The sequence below is a fragment of the Diadema antillarum genome, unplaced genomic scaffold, assembly GCF_040938485.1.
Source record: "Diadema antillarum isolate AM-2024a unplaced genomic scaffold, OU_Dant_1.0 seq00002018_RagTag, whole genome shotgun sequence".
NCBI lineage: Eukaryota > Metazoa > Echinodermata > Echinoidea > Diadematoida > Diadematidae > Diadema > Diadema antillarum.
This window is the reverse complement of record NW_027272673.1, coordinates 202,317-229,321: the sequence shown is the minus strand read 5'-3', so window position 1 is coordinate 229,321 and position 27,005 is coordinate 202,317. Positions and strand designations below refer to the sequence as shown.

Genomic DNA, 27,005 nt, shown 5'->3' with positions numbered 1-27,005 from the left:
TTACCACCACCAAACCATCATGGCTATACACACCCCGCAGAGGACGACGGCGTTGACGAGAGCAAACTTCTGCCAGAACGGATTCTCCTCAATGCTCTTTATCATGCTCGCCTCCTCCGGGACTTCATGGTCCTCATCCGGCTGATATCCCAGGAACCAGTAGAGACATCTCTTCCATTTGGGTTTTTCTGTTTGGAAAAAAAAGCATCATGTGTGTTCAGTAAGGTACCTCATTATATATGGCGTGACTGGATGGCAGTCACACGAGACATTTTACAAGAAATCAACTTAATGCAAAGGTTATCACAAAATAGCCTCTGAATGCTTAAATGACAAATATCTCTATGTTTTGAACAAAGCGTTTATAACGGTCACTTATGTCCAAATGTACATTAGTATAGTCTCAGCATGCCTACATAGATAAAATAATCAAGTTGCGTAAGGCATAGAACAATATCAGCTCTACCACTGAGAAATTCTTTTTCCTAACACATGGACTAAAAGGAGGTGTGAAAACGTGTAAAACAAAACGAAAATAACAGCATCTCGACTGTTGTACAGAGTCGATTTGGATACCCCCACTTCTCATACATTCACTACATTTGCCGCAATAGCATGACCCTTCATTATCATTTTGATAAAGCTCACTAATTTCGACCACCTATGGTACCATCGAATGAGATTTACCCTTTCTGTAGAAATTATATTTCTATCCATTACAACAAACAACATTATTTTGGAACGCGCATAAAAGGTACAACCATTTCGTAATGACAAGTTAGCTATATTAGAGTAACATTTCATCATTTCCTTTTCATTAAAAAAAATATTGATTTATTTCTTGTTTGCCTTAAAACTCAGATTCGAGATGAACAGACGAATGGGCAACCTGAAAACATATTGACCCCGCATCTTTCGACAGAAGCATAAAAGGGATAAAAATAGAATCTTGTTTCTGCAAGGCCTGGGCAAAAGGTCTCTACCTTCGTCATTCTGCGAGTTCGGTGTTGCGTCACTTTCGACTCTGGCGTCGGCGTCTTTCTCCGGGCTTTTCTTCTCCTCCCCGGACTCCTTTGCGGCTTCCGGCTTCGTCAACTCAACCCCTTCCGGGCTCTTATCTGGCCCCGTTTCAGACCTGGCGGGTTCGCCTGTGGTTGGGTCCATGCCGCGGGTCCAGAACGTCTTGCCCATGACCTAACACCGGAATCACACGAATCAGAGTAATAAAAATTTATAAGCAAGTAGTTCATAAAAGCTAAAACAAACAAACAAACAAACAAACAAACAAACAAACAAACAAACAAACAAACGATAAAGACCGATTGAATGGATAACCTGTTGCTATTCATTTACTTGGCTGGTTAGTTGGCTGGCACACTAGCTTTTATCCATCATTCGTGATTCGTAAACGTCTTTTTCAATATAACTTACACGTTTAAGCTATACTATGGCTGCTTTTCTGTAGCTCCATAGGATACAAGAGGTTTCACGCTAGTAAGTAATAACGAGCAAGGTTTACATGCGGAAAGGAAAAATCTGAATAATAATGATAGAAAACAGTAATTAATCAGCATCAGGGCCTACCTGTGCCGGGGTGGGTTTCTCCGTAAGAAGACTAACGGCAATAGTGACTATCATGGACACGGCGGTGACGATGCAGTTGTAGTAGAGAAAATGGACGCCTTTCACGATGGAAGGCCGTGTATCATCGACACCGCATCCAGGTTCAGGGTAGATAATGTCTAGAATCATCCGTGTCAGCCCGAGTGCCACTCCGGCAACCAGCCCCCAGAATGCCCCCTTGGAAGAAAGTGGAAGAGATTTAGTGACTCCCTCCTGTATACGCCATTTTCTATTTGGCATGATTTTATTCCGGCATTTGTTATCTTCTCACAGTGTGGTGGTCGTATGTAACAAATTTACAATTCAAAAACACAAACACACACATATTAATCATCTGTGTGTGTGTGTGTGTGTGTGTGTGTGTGTGTGTGTGTGTGTGTGTGAATACGTTTCATGATGAATATGAAAATTATAGCCCTATCAATGAAAACAGGTTCTAGTGTAAATGAGGTGCATGTTGTGATGTATTTGATATTGAAATGGACATTATGACTATAATATACATACACACATGATTTAAAATCCCTAAATATATCCTATATACATTATATATAAATGATTTCAAATCACTATGTAATCTTGGGCACTCTTCTAAAACATTGTATAACCTGGGTATATACGAGTTTGACTTTGATTACAAAGCTTTAAAATCACCACGGAGTGTTTACCTCTTTTTTAGCCAATAAAGTAGTTCTGGTATCATGGCAGCTCAGACACTTTTTTTTCACTGATGAAAACTCAACGCGCAGACAGTATCAATATTAAAAGCCCAAGAAACTCCTACTTATGTTTACATTGTACATGTGAAGAATTATATCACAAAACGAGTTAACTCCCTTCATGTTAACATGAGATATTTCAGATTAAAGATGTTAAAAAAAACAGAAATGAAAGGATTATACATTGTGAAGGATACGTTCAATCATAGCTTTGAAATATTTCTTGTTATGTAAAAAGTGATGTATCATTGGAAAGGTTGATGATTGACTCACTTTGAAATGTGTGCAATTGGTGCTTAATCTGTATCGGCATCAAACTTTATACAAACATAAATAGAAATATGATTCTAAAATCAATTACATTCTCATCATTTTGTTAAGATTTCTTATTCACCTGTTCGTTGGTCCTCTGCCAAATCACGCCCGAAACAAAGCAGATGAAGATAGAGGGCGCAAAATATGACTGTAGTGACTGGATGTACTGGAACAGCTGGCCACCCTGGGCTACCTGGACGATTGGAACCCACAGGATGCTGACTCCAACTAGGACCAGGACGAATGCCCTAGAACAGAGTCGAAAATAATTATGCAGTCTTTGAGCATGAACGACCAGATGCCTGTCCGGTTCTCTACGTATTTACGCACCTGCTCTCTCATGTATCCAAGATACAACGACACGACCCCATGCATGTGCATTATAAGTGCGATCTATATATATGCGATCTACTGTAGACTTTACTGAACCCATCCTATTATGAATTTAAAACAATTGGTTGGGAGTGTTTTCGTCTGGGGTTGATGTTTGCCTGATAAATTGTCATACCTTGTCAGGAGTCAGATTAAAAAAATCACGTGACTCTATCCACAATGTCTTTCTTTATTGAACTGATCGGCACTAACATGTACTCTATACATGGTTATATGTTTCAAAATTTCGATAAGCCATTGTTGGTGCTGTTGTTCTATAAATGGGATGATCATAAAGTCTTCATAAAATTTGAAGTGCGCTGAAAAGATGAGTGGTCATCGGGATTTGATAGATACAATCTCTGAACTTCATCTCATCGTCGTGCTGGTCTAAGGTCCATGAATATTCATGTAGGCCTTTACAAATCGACGTAAGTCTTCAAAGAACGGCAGGTATCTGCGCATCGTGGTTGATAGCAGCGATAGCAGTGATAAATGCTTGGTTTTGCTTAGTATGCTTTTTAGGCCTGCGGACTGAGGCTGAATTTTGGGGTCAACTGGCAACTATCGTATAACAAACAAATTTTGTACTTTTTTGAAAGTATATGTCTTAACAAACTTACCAGTAAAATTTACCCAGAATTTCTGCGTCGGAACATGCCCAAATGACGTCATCAACATGGCCACCCCCAAACCAGAAAAATTAATAGGAATTTTAGAATATCTCAAGTGTTCATTATACAACTGACATTAATCATCAGATAAGTTGCCAGTGTGTGTATTTCTTATTTCCTGCCTTTCTTCAAGCAAAATTGGGTCCATTTTTGACCTCTTTTCCAAAAAATCTGAGCCAAAATTAGGTCATTTCTATGGGAACTTTATGCTGAAAACAATTTTTTTTTCTCAAACGAAAAATGCAACACCCTCTCAACGATAAACACCATTTTAAATTTATATAAGTATGTAAATTTAATTGACTGGAGTTGAGACCTAACCTGTGAGAGACCATAGCTACCATGGTTACACTCAAACTTGCCTGTAGCCATTATAACACAGCTGTCCAAATATCACAATTTTCATTACTAGTGGTGTATTATGTATATTCCATCTCAGTAGCTGGATTTTTTGTTGTTTTTTGTTTTGCATTTGGCACAATCATAAGAGAAGAATACATTTTGTTCAAGCCAATTAGGCATAGAACATGGGTAGATTAAGTCAATTTCTCATAAAATGAGACCCTCCTCCACCTCAGCCCCCACTCCCGATAAAAATGGTTAGTTCATGGCTGTTCCTTTCTTACAGTCCTGTTATATGGCGTTTCACCAAACTTCTCATTGGTTTCAGTTTCACTTCACTGGTTTCAGTCTCGCTATCTCACTTTTCTGATTGGTATGTTTCAGTCACGAGGACTTGCTAAGTGAAACTGAAAACACTAATTGACACTGATCTCACTGAAATCAATGTGGGTGAAACGGGTCTTGCATGGACTTCTGCACGATACCAAAGCAAGCTCATTATACTCGATGAAGTACTACAACAAATACTGTACTTCTGAAAGAAATGAAGCACTGTTAACAGAAACTGGATACACATTTTGTCATAGATCACATTAGTCCAGTCAAAATAGGGTTTCACCCACTACTACTACTGCAGTGCTACTTGTTTTGGGCTCCTAAACACCATACTCAAAGTCCCAAGAAATCCAGTGGGGCAAAGTGGCTAAATTTCCATGATATGCAAATTAGCTCCCATTGTGATAAAAATACAGTGTTTCCATGAAAACTATACTTCTAGGTTTTAGATTGGAACACCGAAAGTGTTGAAATCTATGTTTACAATGTCAGTTAGTGCGATGCAAACATTCACCATGTACATAGTCTGGGCCTCATTTGCATAATATGCAAATTAGCTCCCATAAGCCTAATGATAACAATACAGTGTTTCCATGAGAACAATGCTTCTAGGATTGAGACTGGAACATCGAAAGTGTTGAAATCTATGTTTACGATGTCAGTTAGTGCGATGCAAACATTTCCATGTACATAATCTGGGCGTCATTTGCATAGTATGCAAATTAGCTCCTATAATGATAAAAATACAGTGTTTCCATGAAAACAATGCTTCTAGGTTTCAGATTGGAACACCGAAAATGTTGCAACCTATGTTTGCAGTGTGAGTTAATGCGATGCAAACATTTCCACGTATATAATCTGTGCCTCTTGCATAATATACAAAGGGTTCCGAGCCAACGGAATATTCTAATGCATCAAAGTGCCCGATATGAGCATATCAAGAGTGTTCAAATATGATATATCAGTTTCTCTTCACCAAAAACAAACTTTACAGCCTTAGTAAACTAGCATGAATAATATAATAATATTAGAGTTTGTTATCAGACAGATAATGATAGCTTATTCATTAATTACGTAGAATCAAAGTACGAAATTAAACAAGCGTCAACATCTATAATTTGTCTAATTTTGTAATGAACGAACTCTATTTGGAGGGTGGTTTGCTCGAATCTTGATGATTCATCTCTTGCATCCTTGAGGGTTTTGAGATATTGAAGATGGCACAGTCAAAGGAAACCCTGTGGGTAGGGTAGTGCTCAAAGTCACCCACGTCGATCATTTTATCCCCACGACCATTTACACAACATGCATCAACCAACGCGATTTCCGTTGTTCTAAGCGTAAAAGATGTTATTTTTAAGTCGTTTGGCCGTCCAGCAAAGACTCTTTTATTTCCATGAAATAGAATTGGCACTGACAGAGACATTTTTCTACAATGTGTTAATAATTATCTTTTAAAAAGTGGTGAACAGTCAAAGCGACTCGTAAGGAGGTACCCGAATTCATCCCTATACCCTCACGGCCCGGTACAAAACATAATTATATACACACGTGAATACAGACGTTTGAAGCGGAAAAAACTCTGTCCATAACGCCCTTTTCGTTTCATTTCCATTAAAATTCAGTGTGAGTTATAGAAGATTTTCTGTTCTACGATGTCTATACGGTAAAAATGGTTCACATATAACGAAGACAACCACGTGGAGGGTGCCCAAAATTACCCCACCCAAAGGCAGTCTAAGACATGCTATAATCATGTACCAACGCAAATACATAGTTATGTTCTATGGGGGGGGGGGGGTCCTTCTGGTCCTCTAGCAAAGAAACGTTTATTTAATGAAATTCAATGGAGTCAACAGACGATATATTGCGCTGTAATCTTGACTTACACTGACATAGTTAAAGTGATTATCATTCGAATGGAGCCTACTATATGGGAAGTGTCCACATTAATTGCCTCTATACATGACCCTTTGTATCGCAAATATCAACGCAATTACAGTCGTTCCAAAAGTGCATGTCTAAAAAAAAAAAAAAAAGTCGTTCCTTGAGTTTTATGATTATGTATGAATTATCGTTTGGTGCTATAATCATTGTAAATTCTTTTCGTTCGACATAGTTTTACGCACCTCATTTTCTGTCACACAGAAAGTGATGTCTATCTGTTCTTGTCGAAAAATGAAATAAAGATCAAATTGAATTGTATTGAATTGGATTCCTGCCATATCAAGACACTTTTTTTTTCTATAAAAATTACCGGGGAAGAGATAAAATAAGAACATTGATCTACAATATCTATGCAGTCCACAGGGTTCACTTGCAGAGACCACCTTGTGGGAGGTGCTCAAAGTAACTCCATGCATCCTAAAGGCGATGAAAAACATGCAGTATACAACCGCGAAAAATGTTCCATGGTTACATACCTCTGAAAAGCTCTTTCACCTGTGTAGCACATACGCTTTTATTTTCGTAAAATGCAATTAAGGTGATACAGGAAACGTTGCTTTACAATATCTATTTTGTCAAGCCCTTGGGAAGTGCCCAGATTCCCCCTACCCTGACCGTCGTGGTCCCAAAACAGATTAACAAAACATGCATTATAATAGATTATGCCAAAGCAAACTCACTTGTACATGCATGTAAAGTCGTTTTGCCGAGTGGTAAATAAAGACACTTTACTTTTCATGATTTTTAAATGGTAAAGAACACTGCTTTACAATCATCATAATCATAGTCAAAGGGGTGCACATTCAACGGCAACCGAGTGGGATGTGTTCAAAATCATCTAACCCAAGGGCAATATAAGAAATGTGCACTAGCATATAGCACAAATATGTTTCAATTTTCCATGCCTTCACATTGTCCCGATCGTTATGGTTGTACAGCAATTGCACTTTTGTTTGTAAGAAATGCAATATGATTACAAAAAGAAAAATGCTCTGCATTAACTACATTGTCAAAAGGATGAACATTCAAAAGCAATCCCTTAGGAAATGTCCAAAATTACACCGCCGCTCAAGACCCGTAATTACATCACACGGACACTATGAACGCAAATACTGACGTTCTTTCGTGCATGGTTTTAGAAGTAGTTCTAGCAATACAGCTACACACTTTTATATCAATGAATGTTGTGGAAATGATAGGAGAAGCGTTGCTTCAAAATATCTATTTAGTGGGAGGATGCACATTAAATGTCAATCCTGTGGGATTTGACCCAAAGTACACCACCCTCATGGAAATATAGAAAACATTGAATATTATTAACGCGAATACACTATATGTTCCAAACGTACATGTTTTCAAACTTCGATCGTGCCGCACATCAAGGGCACTTTTGTTTTCAAAAATACGTTGAAGTTAATAGAGGAGACATTGCTCTACAATATCCATATCGTCAAGAGGGTGAACATTAAAAGATAATCCCATGGGAATTGTCCAAAGGTATACACCTACGCTCAAGCCCCCTTAAGACAAAATATAGATATTAGCAACGCAAACACCGTTGTTCTAGCGTGGACGGTTTTAAAAGTAGTTCCGGCAATATAGCAAATACACTTTTTAACAATGAAAAGTCATGGAAATAATAGAAGAGGTTTAACTTTGCAAGATCTATGCAGTGAAGAGGGTGCACATAAAATGGCAACCCTGTTGGTATGTGCCCAAAAATATTCCACCCTCACGGCAATATATAAGACATATAAAATCATATAATGCGAATATGTATATGTTTCAAACGTGTATGTCTTCAAAATGCCATCGTGCCGTATAGCAAAGGCATTTTTGTGTCCAAGAAATGCAACTTATTAATAGAGGAGACATTGCTCTACAATAACTATATTGTCAAAAGGGTGAACATTCAAATTTAATCCCTTGGGAAGTGTCCCAATTCACACCCTGATCTCACGCCCTCTTGTTACAGAACACATATATTAGCCACGCAAATACCGTTGTTCTAGCGTGAATGGTTGTAAAAGTAGTCCCGGTAATACAGCAAATACAATTTTTATCGATGGGAAATAATGGAAATGATAGAAGAGACTTAACTTTACAAGATCTGTACAGTGAAGAGGGGGCGCATTAAACGGCAACCCTGTGCGGGATGTGCCAAATATACCCCACCCTCACCTCAATATAGAAAACATTATAATATCATATAACGCAAATATATATCTGTTCCAAACGTACGTGTTTTCGAAATTCCATCGTGCCGTATAGCAAAGGCACTTATGTATCCAATAATGCAACCAATTACTAGAGGAAGTATTGCTCTTCAATAACTAAATTGTCAAAAAGGTGAACATTCAAGGTAATCTTTGGGGAGGTGTCTACATTTACACCTACGCTCACTGCCTTTATTACAAAATACGGATATTAGCAACGCAAATACAGTTGTTCTAACGTAAATGGTTTTACAAGTAGGTCCGGCAATGCAGCAAATACACTCTCACATCAATGAAAAGTCATCGAAATGATAGAAGAAGATTTACCTTACAAGATCTACATGATAAAGAGGGTGCTTATTGAAGGGCGACCCGGTGCCGTGTGCCCCCAAAATGCCCTTTATCCTCTTGGCAATATAGAAAACATATATTATCTTATAACGCGAATATGTGTTTCAAACGTACATGCTGTCGTGCCTTATAGCAAGGGCACGTTTGTTTCCAAGAAATGCAATGTACTGAGTCATCAATACGGATTGTCACACAGTTCTTTACCGCAAGTGTGACATCCATATTAGTATATTTTAATAAATAGAATACACAAGCAAAATGACACTTGACAGACATGTTGAAATTGCACTCTCATTCCATTGCCTAAACCTGTTTCCGAAGCTCTTTCTCGTTGCCATGGAAACAATTTCATTTGGTGACCATGGTTACCCTTACAATGAGTTGAGTCATCTAGTGACTGGATACTTTTATTGGGCACCTACTTATTTGAAAGTTATTAAGCTTTATTTATAACTATTTGCGTAGAAAGAATTACATTTTATCATTTAGGTTTTTTTTTTTTCATGAAAGCGTTACCATGGCAATGACTATATTCCCCCCCCCCCCCATTAACACATGATTAAGACGGAAATTGGTTTGGCACTTCGCTGAAACCAACAAGACACGTAAAAAAAAAAACATATTTAGACATTATTATTATATTTCAACAAATTAAATGAAAATTATGAAAATTATTATGAAAATTTGTGTTTATTTCTACTACGTCAGTGTAAGGTTGCTATAGAAACGCTATTGGTATGCGTACAACTCACCAGCTCAACTGAAAATGAGCATACTTGATGGCTGATGACCTGAGGTACATGAGAAATAGCATTACTGTAGCTAGAATCACTTCCTTTCCGAAATATTCGATTTTCATTATTAGAGATGTCGAAGTGACAATTACTGTAGCAAAATTGCAGTTCTTAAAGGACAAGTTCACCTTCATAAACATAAGGATTGAGAAAATGCAACAATATTAGTAGAACACATCAGTGAAAGTTTGAGGAAAATTGGACAATCGATGCAAAAGTTATGAATTTTTTAAATTTTTGTGTTGGAACCGCTGGATGAGGAGACTACTACAGCTTGTGAGTCATATGCGTACAACAGTATAAAGAAAATGTAAAAGAAAATTCAACATATTTTCACTTTTTTCGCATAATAAAAGAGCACTTGACTTGTCTCTTTCTAAAGGCAGGGGGAATAATATTACCCATAACATTTGTCGGTAACGAGTCAGGGGAATGTGTACTTTTTTCAAAAGATGGAATTTTGTGAAATTCTCTTTATATTTTCCTTATATTGTTGTACGCATGTGACATCTAAGTTATTCATACACTGCAGTAGTCTTCTCATCCAGCGGGTACTGCACAAACACTTCAAAAATTCATAACTTTTGAACGGATTGTCTGATTTTCCTCAAATTTTCAATGATGTGTTCTACTAATATTGCTACATTCTCTCAATCCTTATGTTTATGAAGGTGAACTTGTCCTTTAAGAAGCCATTTTGATGACGTCATTTGAGCATGTTCCGATTAGATATTTTTGGGTAAATTTCATGTGGGATATTGTCAGGATGTATACTTTTTTTAAAAGTTAAAATTTGCTTGTTATACGATAGTTGCCAGTTGAGCCTTTTTTAAGCCACTTTTTGGCCATCGTCTGCAGGCCTATTTCCCTCACCTGCCAACGATCATCAACTCGGTGTTCTTAGCTTTTGGACGTAGTCGGCGCCACACGTCCATGGTGAATATTGTACTTCCGCTGTTGAAAATGGAGGTGAGGGAACTCATGAGGGCAGCAATCATCACGGCCATCATAAGCCCACGAGCACCTAGACACGAACAAGGCCAGAGAGAGGTAGGCGAAGACAAGAGGAGTAAAAAGAGGAAAACGATGGTAATAAAGGAGCAGAAATCAAAAACAAGAAGAATGAAAAAGAGATAACATGGGGGATAAAGGAGACGAAGAACAGGTCAAAAGAAGCAGAAAAGAAGAAGAGTATAAAGAAGAGGAAGAAACGATAGTGGTAGCAATCATAGTATTTTTAGTAGAATAATATTAGAAGAAGCAGGACAAGCAGAACATGCAGAAAAGGGAGGTGTGATTAGCTTTACACAATTCTAGTTTGATGCACAATATTCTTTGGGGAAAAGCAAATGTTGATAATTCAAGGACAGTTAAAGAAAGTAAAGAGAAGATATAGTTATATCACATGCACCAGTGACAGAGCAGTAAACATTTGTATAGTGAAATATCAATGAAGAGTCAACAGCACCAATTTAAAAATGATGTTGATTTAAGCACTTTGGCATTAATTACAACGTTATTGTTTTTGCTTTTTTTTTGTTTGTTTGTTTTCTGTTGCTATATTGTGAAAATTAGGAGAAAGCTGAAGGTTAAAAACAAAACAAAACAAAACAAAACAAAACCTGAGCGCTTTCTGCCCGCGCCCAACTTTCATATATGATAGAGGCTCTACAGGTGACATCGTGTACTCCATTTTTTGTTTGTATCATAATATTATGTTCTCTTTCTTTCAAATTGATAACAAATATCGAAGAATTATCTCGCAATAAAAACACAAGACAAACACACAAACACACACACACACACACACACACACACACACAAAAACCACAGTCTTATAGAAAGGAAGACTCAGTACAGTGATAGACCAGTTCATAAAGTCTGCACTTCATTTTCGGTTTTCCTCACAACCAGATCTTCCCGAAAAAGTCACTAATCGTAACATGAGAAATCAAACACAAATGAATCAGGCTAGGGTGAATGTCGCCATGAGTAAACTCAGCCATAACTTTACACAAACCTGTCGGCATGAGTCGTAGTATGAGGAGCGGGTAGGCGATGTTGGAACACGAGCTGGGGTTCTGACAATACTCCATGCAGGAATCACTGTCGACGCACGCAACCTCATCTGCAAGGTGAGATAGCAGTGAAAATAATGGTGATGATGATTATGATGATGATGGTGATGATGATAATGATAGTAATAATAACAATCATCAACATCATCATCATCATCATCATCATCATCATCATCGTCATCATCATCGTCATCATCATCATCAACATCACCCTCTTCATCAATATCGTCATCATCATCACTATCATCATTATCATTATCATCATCCATTTTTTATAAGTCGCTCATTACAACATACCCTATGCACTCTAGGAAGGGAAAGGACAGAATTATGTCATTCATATTATTCAACATGATTATCAATAGCGATTGTTACGGGCAGAGTTTACCCTGATCAATATTTTTTAACGTTTTCATCTTTTTCAGGAATAATCTCCTTTTAGAATTCACTAAAATGTTACAATTCACTTAACATTTGTGTGCTTCAAGTAGAGGGGGACTTGTCGACAATGACCGGCGGGTACTTATGGAGCATGTAAACCCATTCTTACAATGAATTCAATACCTCATTGCCTTCCCCACAAATCCAGTCCGACGAGCATCTTTTTGTCTATGTTCCTCTACCGCTATAATTATACATAACTTTGTCGGGCAACCAAATAGTATGTTTGACGGACAAAGACTACACTTGACTTCAACTAAACTATCCTATCTTTATTTTTCTGAGCCCTCCACACACATACGTCTGTAACTTGGGGGCTACTATCGCTTCATGCAATGACTCACGGATGATAGTCTAACCTCCTGTACTGATCACAATTGTATTCATTTTACCAAACAACGCTATGAATTAATATTATCGTTAGCCTGTATTTTGAAAGAAATGCGGGAAAATATCTGCAAACAAATAATTGTTGAACTCTGGATAGGATTGAAAAGAAAAATACGGGGAGAAGGATGGAATTGGTGACGGGTTTACCAGTGTAGAGAACGCGGGCAATCATGCCGGGCATAACGATGAGAAACTGAGGTAGGAGTTTGAGGTATCCAGCTAGCAGCGACCCGCCCTTCGCGTGAGTCACATTCTTGGCAGCTAGAGAGCGCTGGACGATCACCTAGGGTTCGGAACACGACAGATGATTGAATGTTTTTAGTTTTCAAAGAAACTCCTTGATGAGAAAGTGTTGCATAAATGCATCAGTCGATTTCAGGTCACTCATCATGTATGGAGTTTTCTGAACACCACATGCACTATTACAAATCAAGTATGTCTTCTCTTGTATAACTCTTAATTAGAATCAAACGTCAGTTCAAGGTTTAACCTCTGGTTCACCAACATTAGAAGAGTACAGAATCATCGTTGACGCGCGTTTGTCAGTGCAAGGTCTTCTTCAATTTGAACGTTACTCGTGATTAGGACATCAGTTAAAACAGAACTCGTATGATAGTGCACTGGAACAGAGTTCTGCTCATCATCCTCATTATGAGGAAAGCGACTGTCCTTTTTTGACGCATATCAGTCATGAAACCGTCCTCTTCAATACAAATCCTCATTTTACATTCATAGATAGCTATGAAAACAATTAGGTTATACAGTGTATCAACCAACTACTACTGACGAGTGAATCATAATCATGACAAGTTGCAGAGGTGCCTTGGTCCACCATCTCAGCTTACCTGATCAGTACACCAGTACCACACCCCGATGACCATGATACCAATGATGGTACCAGGCCAAGGCTGGTCTGAGGTGACGGGGTGCCGCATCAAGCTGAAGGCGTCACCCCGCGGGTAGCCGCACGTGGTGTTGGTATCGTTGAGGGTCGAAGACGGGATGGCCTGCATGTAGCGTACCCGGAGCTCGTCTAGCCCGCCGATCTCAACAAAACCTGAGATGTATCGAGAAAGATAAATTTATGAGCTCTTGATGTATTCACGGATAAAATACGTACGCAATGTAGGCGTCTTGATTATCATACGAGTACGTGTGACTTGATAATTGTAAGAATTTAAAACGCAGCCAGATATAAAAACAGCAAACACATGGAACCTCAATTTCATTTCATTTCATTTCATTTCATTTCATTTCATTTCATTTCATTCCATTTCATTTCATTTCATTTCATTTCACCATTTCATTTCATTTTATTTCATTTCATTTCATTTCATTTCATTCCATTTCATTTCATTTCATTTCATTTCATTTCATTTCATTCCATTTCATTTCACCATTTCAGTTCATTTTATTTCATTTCATTTCATTTCATCTCATCTCATCTCATCTCATCTCATTTCATTTTTCATCTGAGAGGATGGCTGGACAGCCCATATTTAGCTGTGCTATCTGGTCTTCTATGGGGTCCAGTTGGGCGTGAGGCGGCACCACTTCACCGGGTTATTGCACCCTGACTGCTCTTGCAATAGATAAATGCGAAATCTTTTACGTACATGAGTTGTGACTTGTTTGTCGAGTTGTGAGCCTTGGTTTTTTTTCTGCAGTATACTGCAGATCTTATTCATCATAAGAACAGCAATGGCTCCTGTACAAGACGAGGAACACAAATTACAGAAATGGGCGCCAGGAATTGTCTGTTTGTATGGCATGCAGTGGTCAATGTCTGACTTACTTATTATCATTAGTGCGACGCCTCCTATTACCATGATGAAGGATTGTAGCGTGTCGGTGTATATCACGGCTGCCAGACCACCTGAAAAGACAATACATAATAATTATAATCATAGTCAGCCAAGACGAAGAAGGAAGATCTTCAAGTAACCATATATAGTGAGGGCAGACATCTGAATCAACCATAACGGCAGCGATTGTTTGTTGTATGACGTACTTCATCTTTGCAACTGATTGACAAATTGCCCTACATCGACGTAAGAATTTCATGAATTTGAAGTTCTTCATCTTGATGTGCCTTTGTCATCCAGCAGTTTTTGCCTTTGTTTCTGTTTTTGTTTTCACTTCGTCATACCTGCTGCTTGTTGGATAAAACTTTTAACCTGAGGTAAAAAAATCTGGTAAGAAATGAAAATTCAGTTCACTTTGTCATCTACTCTAAAACAGGAAAAATCTCTGTTAAAAATAGCCCGAGTTTTCTCAGGTTAAAGATTTTATGCAGCAGGCCCCTGAACAAATTACTGTTCTCTCTTATTCATCTTTGATTTTTCCTTTTGTAATTCTTTCATTTTATTTTCTTCTCATTCTTCTCCCTCCCCACCTAAATCTCTTTCTCCTTGACCTTCTTTATTTTCTTTTAATTAAAACTCTACGACCAATATCTCCTATTGCCTAACGGGAATATAATTATAAAGGATACATAATGTATAACCATTGATATACTCGTTGTAACTGAATGTTACCTGTAATGGTGTACACTGCCGTCACAGCCAACAGGATGAAAATGGAGGCATATATGTTCCAGTTGAATGCCTGCTGGATGAATACTGCTCCGGCAAATATATCAACCTGTATTTCAATATGTGACATATTGTATATGAAATACATAGTTTGCATTGTGTTTTATATTACACTGTATGATATAACATTATATGGAAGTATATCATACAGTATTACTGTATAAGTCCACTGCATCACAGTAGTTCTTACATTACGTCATTTGAATAAAATTACCTAAAATGGTGTAATAATTGATATACATGTACATAAATAAACATATGTATATAAACAACACAAGCACAACATAGGAATAAGTTTGAGTTTCTTGATCATATCTTCAATTTATCTATATTTTTTTCTTTTCTATTTTTCTTTTTAAGTTTTGGACTTAAAAAGGATCAGTACACCATGGATGTGAAAGTACATCAAAGAAACGCATCGCCATAAATTATCAAATAAATTTAAAACAGAGAATGGGAAACACACCGATATTTTTGTGAAGACGTAGAGAAAGAGGGCTGAGAGAGACATGAATATACGCAGCCGTTGTCCTCCGAACCTCACTCGCAGATACTCCGGCATAGTGTAAACCTGTAAATCACAGAGTCAAAGTTATGAAACCTTGAGGGAAGGTCATGATTGATCTCACCACATGATACTATGGTATCGACGAGTCTTCTGTCAGTCTTCGTTTAAAGAGTGTAAAAGGAAACAGAAAAAAAAAATAACCCTAAACCTACGGTAAGATAAAAGCCAGATAAATATTGTTCCTATGTTCTATTTCGATAAATGTTCGATAAATATTAGAGTTCATCTAAAACGAAAAGAAAACAAAGTTTATCAACATAAAAAAAAATCTTAGAACCAAATTAAAGGGAGCTTCATCGAGCAATCTCGTGGTTTCTGCTCATGAGACACTTGACTTCAGTAAAAAGTCTCTAATTCTTGCATTATAACGTGTTTAAGAAGAATCAGATTTTTTTTCATGCTTGAATCACTCAGTTCTAAAAATGTTCGCGAAGCTAACAACCCCCCCCCCCCCACCGTCTTTCTGCAGATGAGTTCAATGCAATTTACAATATTGTGTCGAAACAGAGTCTCACGAAATGACGTTCGTTTTATGTATGTCAGGTCGTTCAATGAACGTTCAATGAACAAGGTTTTATTATTTGGTCTGCAGCGTGTAAGGTACCCATCCCCCCATAAACATTTGTTTTCGAACATTTAATTATCAATTACAGATCAAAGGTGGATCCATACACCATATTCATTCCTACGGTTCCCAGCTAGTTATAAATGAGCTCGGCACCCAGTATATAGAACATAGAAACAACTACAGATCATTATATTATTATGGACCGTTACCCATTTTCGGGTGGGCTAGACGGGAAGGTTAACCGCGTGGAGAGTGCATTGTATTGTGGCAACAGCATCGGGCTGTCGTTATCAACGCGAGACGTCGTGGGGTGAGGGGCGTGATGTGCAGTAAACATATTAAGTCGCAGTTTATGATCCTAAGTGTGATCATTTTACGGTGGCTTATTTGCTTTATCAGGTACACGGCTTCCTAACTAGTACAGTGTATTAATATTACAAGGTACTAGAATCACAACACGGCCGACCAAGACGATTTTGTTTTTCTTCTCGGTACCATTATCTCCACGCCATTGCACAGAGCATGCAATTGAAATATTTTCGTTAATGTTATTATCACATTGATCATCTTATGGTGGGTAAAAAAGGGACATTATTATAAAAAACATGGGCACCCCAAACTCTTCAAAAAGGAAAACATATATTCTGACAAAGATTTGATAAAATCCCTTTGTAAGTTTGGATAAAATAAATTTTGTAGTGTGCAAATCAATAGCTGCTAATGCATTCAAAATTATTACAATGATACCTTAAATTACATTTCGTGCCTCGGGTATCATCAGCTAACAAGTAATTGATTTACTTTTTTATACTGAACACTTGGGAAGTTATTGCTTTGCAGGACAGGCCTCAAAACCAGGGAAAAGGATGGTTGTAAGAAAAAAAAAACCTGGTTCAAAGAGATGCGAATGAAATTCATGTGCATTGATTACCGGTCCTCTGACAATCGTCAATTCCATTGCCCTTTCTCATACATACAATTCTATTGGTAGGAACAAGAAGATGGATATCATAAAGATTTGACATGGCTGGACAGAAGGCGTTTACGGAGATTGTGATTGACGTTTCTTTTTGTTTGGACGGAGACTCACCCCTGATGAAACGTATACTGGAAGGAAGATCCAACCTAGCAGTAAAATGGCAAAGGACGCCTGCAATTAGGGATAACAAATGGATGAATAAATAAATAAATAGATGAATAGATAATTGCGAATAAACTGAAAAATCGGTTAAAAATCTCTAGATAAATAGATAAATGAACACATACCTCAATGGATATAAATACACGTATGTGTAAAACTTAGATGAATAGATAACTGATTGAATAAATGTTAATAATTACACACGAATACTCTGAAAAATCGGTTAAAAGGCGCTAGATAAATAGGTAAATGAATAAATACATCAATACATCAATAGATATCAATAAATGCATAACTTGTATTAATGACAGACATCTAAATTATCAGCAAATTGATAGAAGTCCTCTAAATTTATTAAAGCAATGGCTCCAAAACACATGTTGCAGCCAGCCCCTAAACTCGAGTGTAGCAGCAGTTTTGAGTAGCAGCATTGATAAGGAGTCATTCATAGGTGACGTTGGCGAGGTATGTAATTGTACAAGGCATGCATTTCGGATTACACTGGATGGTTTCATGAACGTGTAAAGCTTGATTTGTTTAGCAAGCTGGCTTTGATATTCGACGGAACCACTTTCAAATTGCTTAGAACACAGCAGTTTCTGTTTCTCATAAATCTTGTCAGGTGCAGGTGAAATAGCTGTTGAATCAAAAAGATTTGACAAATTAAAACAGGTAAACAAAAGCATAGCAAAATTGATAAATCCTACTTTGCCTACACTTCTCGAGATACTAGAATAATACCATATACATAGATATTATGGATCATACAAATTGATATTAAACGTTTGTCAACTGATCAATAGTAAAGGTGTAAGGTGAGGAAAATCACCCATTGTCAAGACCGTATTAATGTTCCAGCACTGCCAACATTCACATTTTCAAAGCAGACACATTCCACACAACAATCAGGAAAACTTAGTGAGTTACATTAGACCCAATCATTTGAAAATTACTCCATAATCGACTTGGCATCTAATGTCGGTACTGTCGATCCATTACAGAAAGCCCATTACCCCTTTTTCGGACAAGTACCATTATTTCATAAGCCGCCACAGCCAAACCGGAAGCGGCCCCCGTGCCCGCCAAGCCTATGAAGTGTCCAGTACCGATGTTACTGGCGAAAAGAGACGCGCCGATCTGTAGAGTACGAAAAAAAATGCCAATAAACAAACAGAAAAACACACAAATCAAAACAAAACGAGGTTTTCATAAGAAGAGTACAAACAAACTCTTAGTGATGAGATATCTTCTTGGTATAGAACCAATGAGAAAAGGCAGTTTCTGGCTTGCTTCTTACTTGCCCTTTACGTAATATCAGTTATCACTGATGAAAGATTGTGTGATTCAAACGAGTCTTCAAAATGAACGATTTCCCATTCTCCATTGCTGTACAAGTACCACTTAAAGACACCATAGTTATGTGAATTAATTGAGGCATTACATCTACTTAACCCTAATTGCACTGGGGGGGGGGGGGCCCTCGGAGGCCCCCCCCCCCCCCTCGACATTTCGCACGATTACTCTGCAACACGCAATGCTCTCGCCGCGATGCTCCATGACTTTTTACTTTTGAGTTTCCCGCACATTTTGACACCAAATTTGTGACGCCTGGGGGTACGGTTCTGAAGTTACATGACTTTTTGTACATGCACGTGAGGCCAAAAATGGCAAAAAAATGTGATTTTGTGTACAAAGTCAATGCAAATTGAGTTTTTTCACATGGTTCATATAAATATGCTTATTTTTACTCTCAATGGCTAAAATTAGTTTGTTTTAGGAGTATTATGCTTCAAAAAGTGTCTGTGACAAATTTTGTTACAAAAAACAACAGAAACAAAAGGTCGAAAAAACAAAGAAATACATAAGAAATTCATGAAACAATAAAATAAATAAGAAATTAATTTTGATACCGAATTTTTTTCAAGTACATTTGCATAAGAATGCCACAAAGAATAATTATACCAAAAATGAGCACTTTTAGAGCTTTATTTACTGATTTAGATGAAAGATTCTGATTTCTTGCATAAATTATCATAATTAATCAAAATAAAATAAAAGAAGACTATTTTCAAAAATTTAAAAACACGATATTGTAGATTACATCGCACACTACCATTGTGCAAAGTTCCGCGACGATCGCGCGATCCACGGCCGAGATCTTGGGGGGGGGGGGGGGGCAGTCTTTCGAGCTACCAAAATAGCCCAGTCTTTTTAGGGTTAAAGCATTGATTGTAGGACGTAGATTCCCGGAAGCTAATATAAAGTGAATTTTTACAAGAATTTGAAGTTGTATAGAAAGGCAAATTATAAAGTGGGAAGCTGCACATGCCGATCAATTTCACAAAATGAAAGTCCATTACATGAAACTGCAAAGAAACGCCTTGATCACCCGTGTTGTCTTCACAAAGGGGAAAGTATGATGGATATGAAGATACACGAAATCAAAGACGGATATGGAGTATTTGAGGAATTCTTTGAGAGGATGATTTTAGTTCAGAAAACAGTGATATACAAGAGCACAATACTTACGGGCAGCCACAGCATGGAACGACCCGCCAAGAAGTAGCCGCTGGCATTTCCGCGATTCGTCTTGTACATGGACTGGCAGAGGCAAGGGATGTTGGGCCATAAACAGATTTGTGGGGAAATACATGTAGAACGGTTTAGTCGTCTTTCCATGTGGGACTGCGTTAAGATATCAATCACAGGTTTCTTGAGCTAATAGATTCAACTTATCTACTTTATACTCTTTGTATTATCATAATTATCATTTGTATTATCATATTGTATTATTGAATTGTAAGCTCTTTTCTCATTCTATATTAGTACATTGTCACTCTTTGTTAAAAACGAAACGAAACGAAACGAAACTAAACAAAGCTCATGCAAAGATAAAACATAGACGTCAATAACCATTATTATGATACCGTCATCATTAGAACTACGGGAAAATGGTATCATTGTCAACATTAAAAATCAACTTGTAATCATCATCAGTTCAATGATCTTACATATCCTTGACTACTTGTCCTAGAGCTACATGTCACAACTTTACAATATCACTGTTTTCTTTCTTTTTCATCTCAATTACTAAACAACTGTCACTATTTGCAAAGGTATACTTTCAGACCTCCCTGAATAATCACTGCCTTAAAACACAGTTATTATTTTCTTAATTCAGACCGGAATTTACTGTGGTTAGATGGAGCCCCAACTACACACATTCTGCCAAGTAAACTCTCCGCTGAATAAGAAATCACGAGTATTCTATCGATTTGACAAATGTATGAGTCATCGTAGACGCTAACAAGTGTTAGCGCCGTTTTCTGTCAGAGGTGATCTTTTGGCGAGCAGCGGGTGGCACTCTTTACGCTCGGAGTTAATTCAACCTTTGGATGGTGTCCAACATCACAAACGACTGTCTTCCATGAATTTTTGTAAAGTAATGATTGCGAAATCACAAGACCGCACAGTAATTAGACACAGTGAGCTTCTGTAGAGTCCCGAAGAACTGCAAAAACTGAATCGCAGAGTCATGACAGCAATGAGTGTCGAGATGTAACTTTTAATCTTGGACATCAAGATAAATGTAGCTGTTTTGTTTAGTTTACTGTTGTTTTCGTTTCGGTTTGTTTGTTTGCTTGCTTGCTTACATATTTTGTTTCACCTGTAGGAGAGTTGCCATCATCTGCGCATCTTGCCGTCGCTGAGGAGATCCAGGGAGGTGGCCCCCTCCCTGGAGATCAAACAATTAAGGAATATTTGCTAGACGGAAAAGAGATCTCCCGTATAGCGCACCACGTCATCGACTGAGAAAATCGGGGCTGAAAGGGGGCGGGGGGACAACAACAAAACCTATGACTTTCCGAGGGTTCCTCCCGAATGTTCACTTTTGACCAAACCACTCCGTGACCACCGGCTCCCCACAGTCCCCTTGCCGACCCCATGATAGAAATGATATTCTGTAAAGCGCATTGTAATTCTTGAAAAGTTTAAAATGGGCTACATAAAAACTAGCTATTACTATTATCATCACTATCCCCTGTCCCTCACCAGTTGAAAACTGCGATGACGTATGATACATTAAATTAAGATCGTGTCGGGCACTCGTATTCCTGTAACACAGATTAATGATGATAATTGAATAAACAGGTAAAAATGTAGCAGTCAAAAGTCGTGTCACTTTTTTTTTTTGGTTTCATCATGGCAGATTTAACCCTAATACCACCGGGTTTTTGAGGGACTTGAAACCACCGGGGGTGGGGGGGGGGGGGTGGGGTTTTTTTTGCCCCCCCCCCCCCCTCAGATCTCGGTCGTGGATCGCGCGATCCTCGCGAAAATTTTCACTGAGGTAGAGGCCAATGTAATCTACAAGACTGTATAGTTAGATTTTTCAAATATTAATTTATGTATTTTATATTAATTAATTTATGCTAATTTATGCAAAATATTTTTTTTTGCCTATAAATCAAAAAATAAGGCTCCAAGACTTCTTATTTTTGGTGAACATATTCTTTTCAATATCCTCAACAATAATATTGAAGCAAAAATTCGGCTTCATAATCATTTTTATGTATTTTATTGTTAATTGAATTTCTTATGTATTTCTGTGTTTTTTTACTTTTTGGTTTTGTTGGTTTTTTCGTCAATATTTGTCACAGAACTTTTTAAAAGCATAATCAGGCTAAAATAAATCATTATCAGCCATTGAAAGTAAAAATATTTGTTTCTATATGAATTACTTGCAAAAAAACACAATTTACATTGGATTTGTACACAAATCACATTTTTGAGCAATTTTTGGGTCGACAAATTTTTTCAAAGGGGCGTGGCTTCAAAACGGTACGCCCGGGAGCGACAAATTTGGTCTCAAAAGTTGCGCGATACTTGAAAGAAAAAAGCCATAAAATGTTGCGGCGAGAGCATCACGTGTTGCGGAATAATCACGCGAAACGTCGTGGGGGGGGGGGGGGGGGCAAAATCCCCCCCCCCCCGGTGGGAATAGGGTTAAAGACAAGACTGTAAACATATAAAAAAATATCGATAAATCAATGAGGCCCACTTGTAACAGGCCTTGACTAGCAATGTCAACGCTTTTCGGCATGATTCTCAGGATCAATTTTCGTCATCAGCCGACTTGAGACAAACGTTGTCGCTGCTTTAAAAAAAAAAAAAAATCCTGCTCTCTTACACTCTGGTCGCGGTCGGTCTGGAGGTTCTAATTGCTGCTCTCCAGTTTTCCATTCTGTATGGAGGCCTGGTAAAGGAATGCCGTGGTGGTTGCGTACTTCTTCGGAAGTTTGTAGTTAGGTTACTGTCTTGGACAAAATCCAACAGAAAGCAGTGACCGTCGATGAAATTACCGTTCAAATTTATCTATCTGACGAACACTGAACAAATAAGAATTTCGATCTAGGAAGCACAAACAGAACATGGCCTCGCGGAGTATCCGAACCCCCCACCCCCCGAAATCAGGGGCGGATCCAGGAATTCCGTAAAAGGGGGAGGGCAAAAAAAAAATTATCCTGCGGTGCTACTTCTGGGTTTCATTTCATTTTTATCTTTTCATTCCTTTTGTTTTAACCACAAAAAAAAAAAAAACAGGGGCGCGCGCCAGGTGCACCCCCCCCCCCGATCCGTCACTTGAAGTGGACGTTGAGTGCGTCTTGTGAGTGTACTGAGTAGGGTGCAAGTAAAGTCCACCTCCCTGATGTAATATAGAGGTGGGACAATATCCCTGCCAATGCGGAGAAAGGCATACGCGACAAAGACTATAGACGCCAATATCGTATCCTTACTATCCATATGACATGTACTTACTATCATATACATGTACTAATGTTTCTTTGAATCTAGTTATCGGAGTCACAGCCCACCTGCTATTGTTGCCCCCTTCCCCCACCCCACCTGCGTGCTGCGCCATTCCCCCATCCCTGTGAGCCGCGCCTGGCGTGTCCACCTGCTCATCAAAATTTGGACAGTTGCTGCTCTGTAATAATTGTTATCTTCTCGACAGTTACACGTCAGCGGAAATTCAAATTTCCCTCCGCGGTAAGCTCTGGGGGAGATCGAGGAGGTTCTGGATATGAGCACTGGAATATAAATACGGTCTTTAGAAATCCTCACATGGTTCTTCAAATCCAGTCGCGCCAAGTGATCTTTTTGTCGCTATAGCACTACGAAAAAGCCGTCATAGAGCTAGTAAAACTGCCTTTGATCTGGTCGACAAGTTCAATGTGCCCCCCATTCGAGCCTATACACCGTCCTTTATATTTTCTTTTCTGTCATTTATTGGTAACTGTTGTTACTTTCATTCACAATGTTTATTGTGTGGTTGATATCACTGAAAAAATGTCATTCCTCCAGATCTTGTCATTACGCAGGCAAATTAATTGCATAAATCCATTCCACAAAGACATTGATTAGTTTGATTGAGTTTGTCCTGTAACATACTTTTATTTGCCCATAAATATCAATAGCATTTGACATTGTATTAAAGAAATCGAGTGATTTCACCTCGCTCTAAATCCCCACTACATCGACTAACAGACGCTTTGTAAAGTTAGGTCCCCGACAAAAAAAAATAACAACAACAACACACAAGCAAACAAACACTCACACTCACGCACACACTCCCTTCTCTCTCTCTCTCTCCCTCCAGCCCTCTCTCGTACATTCTTGTTTGGACCTTAAAAAAAAATCAGCTGGGAGACACAACTGTCAAAATGTTCTGTTTTTACGTCTATTTCGACTAAGCAAGACGCAGACACGTCCCCTGCCCCGCCCCACTCTCTTTAGTCTTGGGTCAAGGCTATGGAAATTTTGCGAAATAGGGAGAGCCAGAGTATAAAACCAATGGCCACGAGAAAAAAAACAAACGAATACCACATATTCTACCTTGGTTATGTGATATCGACCCAAATCCTATTACTAATCCAAGCAAAATATGTCTTGTTAGACTAAGGAGGAACTCTCGTACTAGTAGTACCTCCTTGGTTAGACGCCGTGCGTGCAGTTACAAACTGCTTTCTTATACATGTATGTCGATTTTATGTGGGGCTAAAGTGAACAGACAGAATCGAGAAGGAGCCAGGCGAGCACTGCTCCCCTGGTATCGTAAGGGCAGGGTATGCACACCACTGTTTAACCGTGGAATCTCTGCGTCTTCGACGTGTAATCATGTAGGCCTACCCTAATTCCAGACGGAGAATGGGCAGGTGGTTTTGTGTATAGGCCTATACATCCAAAGAATCTCTTCGTGTACATCACACTTGAGAGCCTGCACTTACCCACAAACCCACTGCTATGACGAACACGAAGTACACGACAATGATAGCGATGTCAGCAGCTCCGATTTCCGCGGTTTCCGTCGCCATCGTAGTTTCGTAGTGTCGAGAGCTAAGTGATGACGAGATGTGAAATTTGTGATTCTCGATGCGAGTCTACAGACCAACTCCAAGCAGCTGACTCCGAGGCCTTCCCGTTGACGAAACCCGTGGCAAGTGAGGACGAAGTGTGCATGCACTTTGGAATGTCGTCGTTTCGCTCTCCTGATGAGTGGGCATTTCCCGCTGGCCTGGCACATTCGGAACGGACAGAGCGCGCACCCTTTCTCTCTCTGCAAGTCGCGGAAATTTATGGTTTTTACATCTGCACAATAAGGCGACGAAATTTCCCAATCCCGCAAGAAAAGAGGGGTCGAGGCGATTTCTCAGTATATAGGCCTTTTCTCGTGGGATGAGTTAATACAACATCACCTCCTATTTACATCTTTGTTGCGGCCAATCATTAATATCAATGCTGAAATAGAAGCAAATATCATTTTTTATCTTCCTCTTTTCATCTTCATTTATTATTCTTGATGAGAGAGAGAAAAAAAATAGATTTGCCGCAGTCCTTACAATTTGGAGAAGCTAGCATATCGACATGTTGAAAGGGATAGTTTTTCTTTTCTACTATTGCGACGTCATAAATTCAGTTCCCATCCATCTACAGCGGGTGGCACACGGAAATTAGTAAAGTTTATAACAATTAAATGCATTGTTTGATTCTTCTCACTATCTCACCGAGTGTGCATTAATCCTTCTCCGATTCCCAAATCAACAAAGTTTGTTTGTTTGTATGTTGTGTGTGTGTGTGTGTGTGTGTGTGTGTGTGTGTGTCTGTCTGTCTGTCTGTCTGTCTGTGTGAGGAAAATACCCTATAATCCGACTATAGAGTATTAAATCCTCCATTAAAAGCGTGTGACCCATGCTACGCGTAACGTATGATGTACATCCAAATAACTTCCCCTAAACGTCCTAAAAGTGATTTTCTGCGGCGGAGCGGTTCCTATTCATGTTCCGATGGTTTTTGATTCGATTAAAATCAAAACAAAGTATCTTATTTCCGATATCCACATGTTCTACTTGTCTAACTCGCTGAATCTGAAATTTTCAAGTAGATGGAGTGAACAGGTGTATACCTATAAATTCGACACTGCTGTTTTGAACTCAGTCTGGGTACCGTCCTTGATTTTTCTTTTCTTTAATCGGTGCTGTAGGGCTCACACCCACAAATATTTCCCCATAGGGACGTGTGTTAAAAATCAAATTTCAAAAAATTCTGTAAAATAGCTGGGAGAAATGAGGTGTTTCAGCTTCACTAACCTGGATAAGTTAGATGTACCCTTTCATCCATCAAATTCTCAGGGTGGATAATTCAGTTCAAATTCTGTTCAGGGGTCCGAAAAGCCAGACTACGAGTTCTTGTCACTCAAAAAGTCACCCATTTTCCGTACACGTACCCAATGAAATATAGTCCCCTCAAATTCCACCAGAAAAGCTTTCATCTTCTAACCAAAATGCAATTTGTAGAGGAATTCATACTCAATATCTACAGCTATTCAGTTTTTTGCCAAACTACATCATTGATTTTTAATTAATTTTTTTCTTCATTTATTTTGGTATCTTTGGTACGAATTTGTGAAGGGGTTTCGGACATTCCATTGTATTTACGGGTGTGAGCCCTATAGTGAAGGTCATATTTCTCATTTGACTTTTAAACATTATAAATGTGTTTTTGATGATATTTGCACCTACATCATATGGGAAATTACACATTCTAGGGTTATAAAGCTTCTCAAAGGGACACTTTTGAAACTCACACCCTTTGAGGTTTTTTTAAAAAATAAAAATGTAGTGTTGATCAGTTCTTCATAAGATGAATACCTAGATGCAGGCAGTAATCTTTGATTATGGGGGTGTCATCATCACATTATTGCCTACAAAATACTTGAAAAGACTTTGTTTTGTCAAACAGACTAACTTTGTGAATTTTGACCTGTTCCAGTGGTAGCCAAACAAAGAAATACATTAAAATAACACAGTCATTCAAAGTTGTGTGATACTGATGACTGCTATGTACAAAGATCTATCTATACCACAACAACACAACAACATAATAAGAAAACAAATTATAGCCAAACAGAGTAAGGGGGGGGGGGGTAGAGGAGAGAGGGGGGGGGGGGTAGGAAGGGGAAGGGGGGAGGGAGGAAG

The 27,005-nt window shown here is 38.5% G+C and overlaps 1 protein-coding gene across 1 annotated transcript; it reads right to left on the bottom strand.

Moving 5' to 3' along the window:
- LOC139713624 (sodium/myo-inositol cotransporter 2-like) lies at window positions 1-24,845 on the bottom strand. Its single transcript, XM_071625330.1, has 15 exons — window positions 24,759-24,845; window positions 19,999-20,070; window positions 18,502-18,606; window positions 17,419-17,478; window positions 15,659-15,763; window positions 15,136-15,241; window positions 14,394-14,474; window positions 13,444-13,655; window positions 12,746-12,881; window positions 11,710-11,817; window positions 10,563-10,713; window positions 2,737-2,905; window positions 1,585-1,800; window positions 984-1,194; window positions 1-188 (listed from the first exon to the last, which is right to left on the bottom strand). The coding sequence occupies exons 1-15, from the start codon at window positions 24,843-24,845 to the stop codon at window positions 1-3; spliced, it is 2,007 nt and encodes a 668-aa protein (XP_071481431.1).
- Window positions 24,846-27,005: the final 2,160 nt, after the last annotated feature.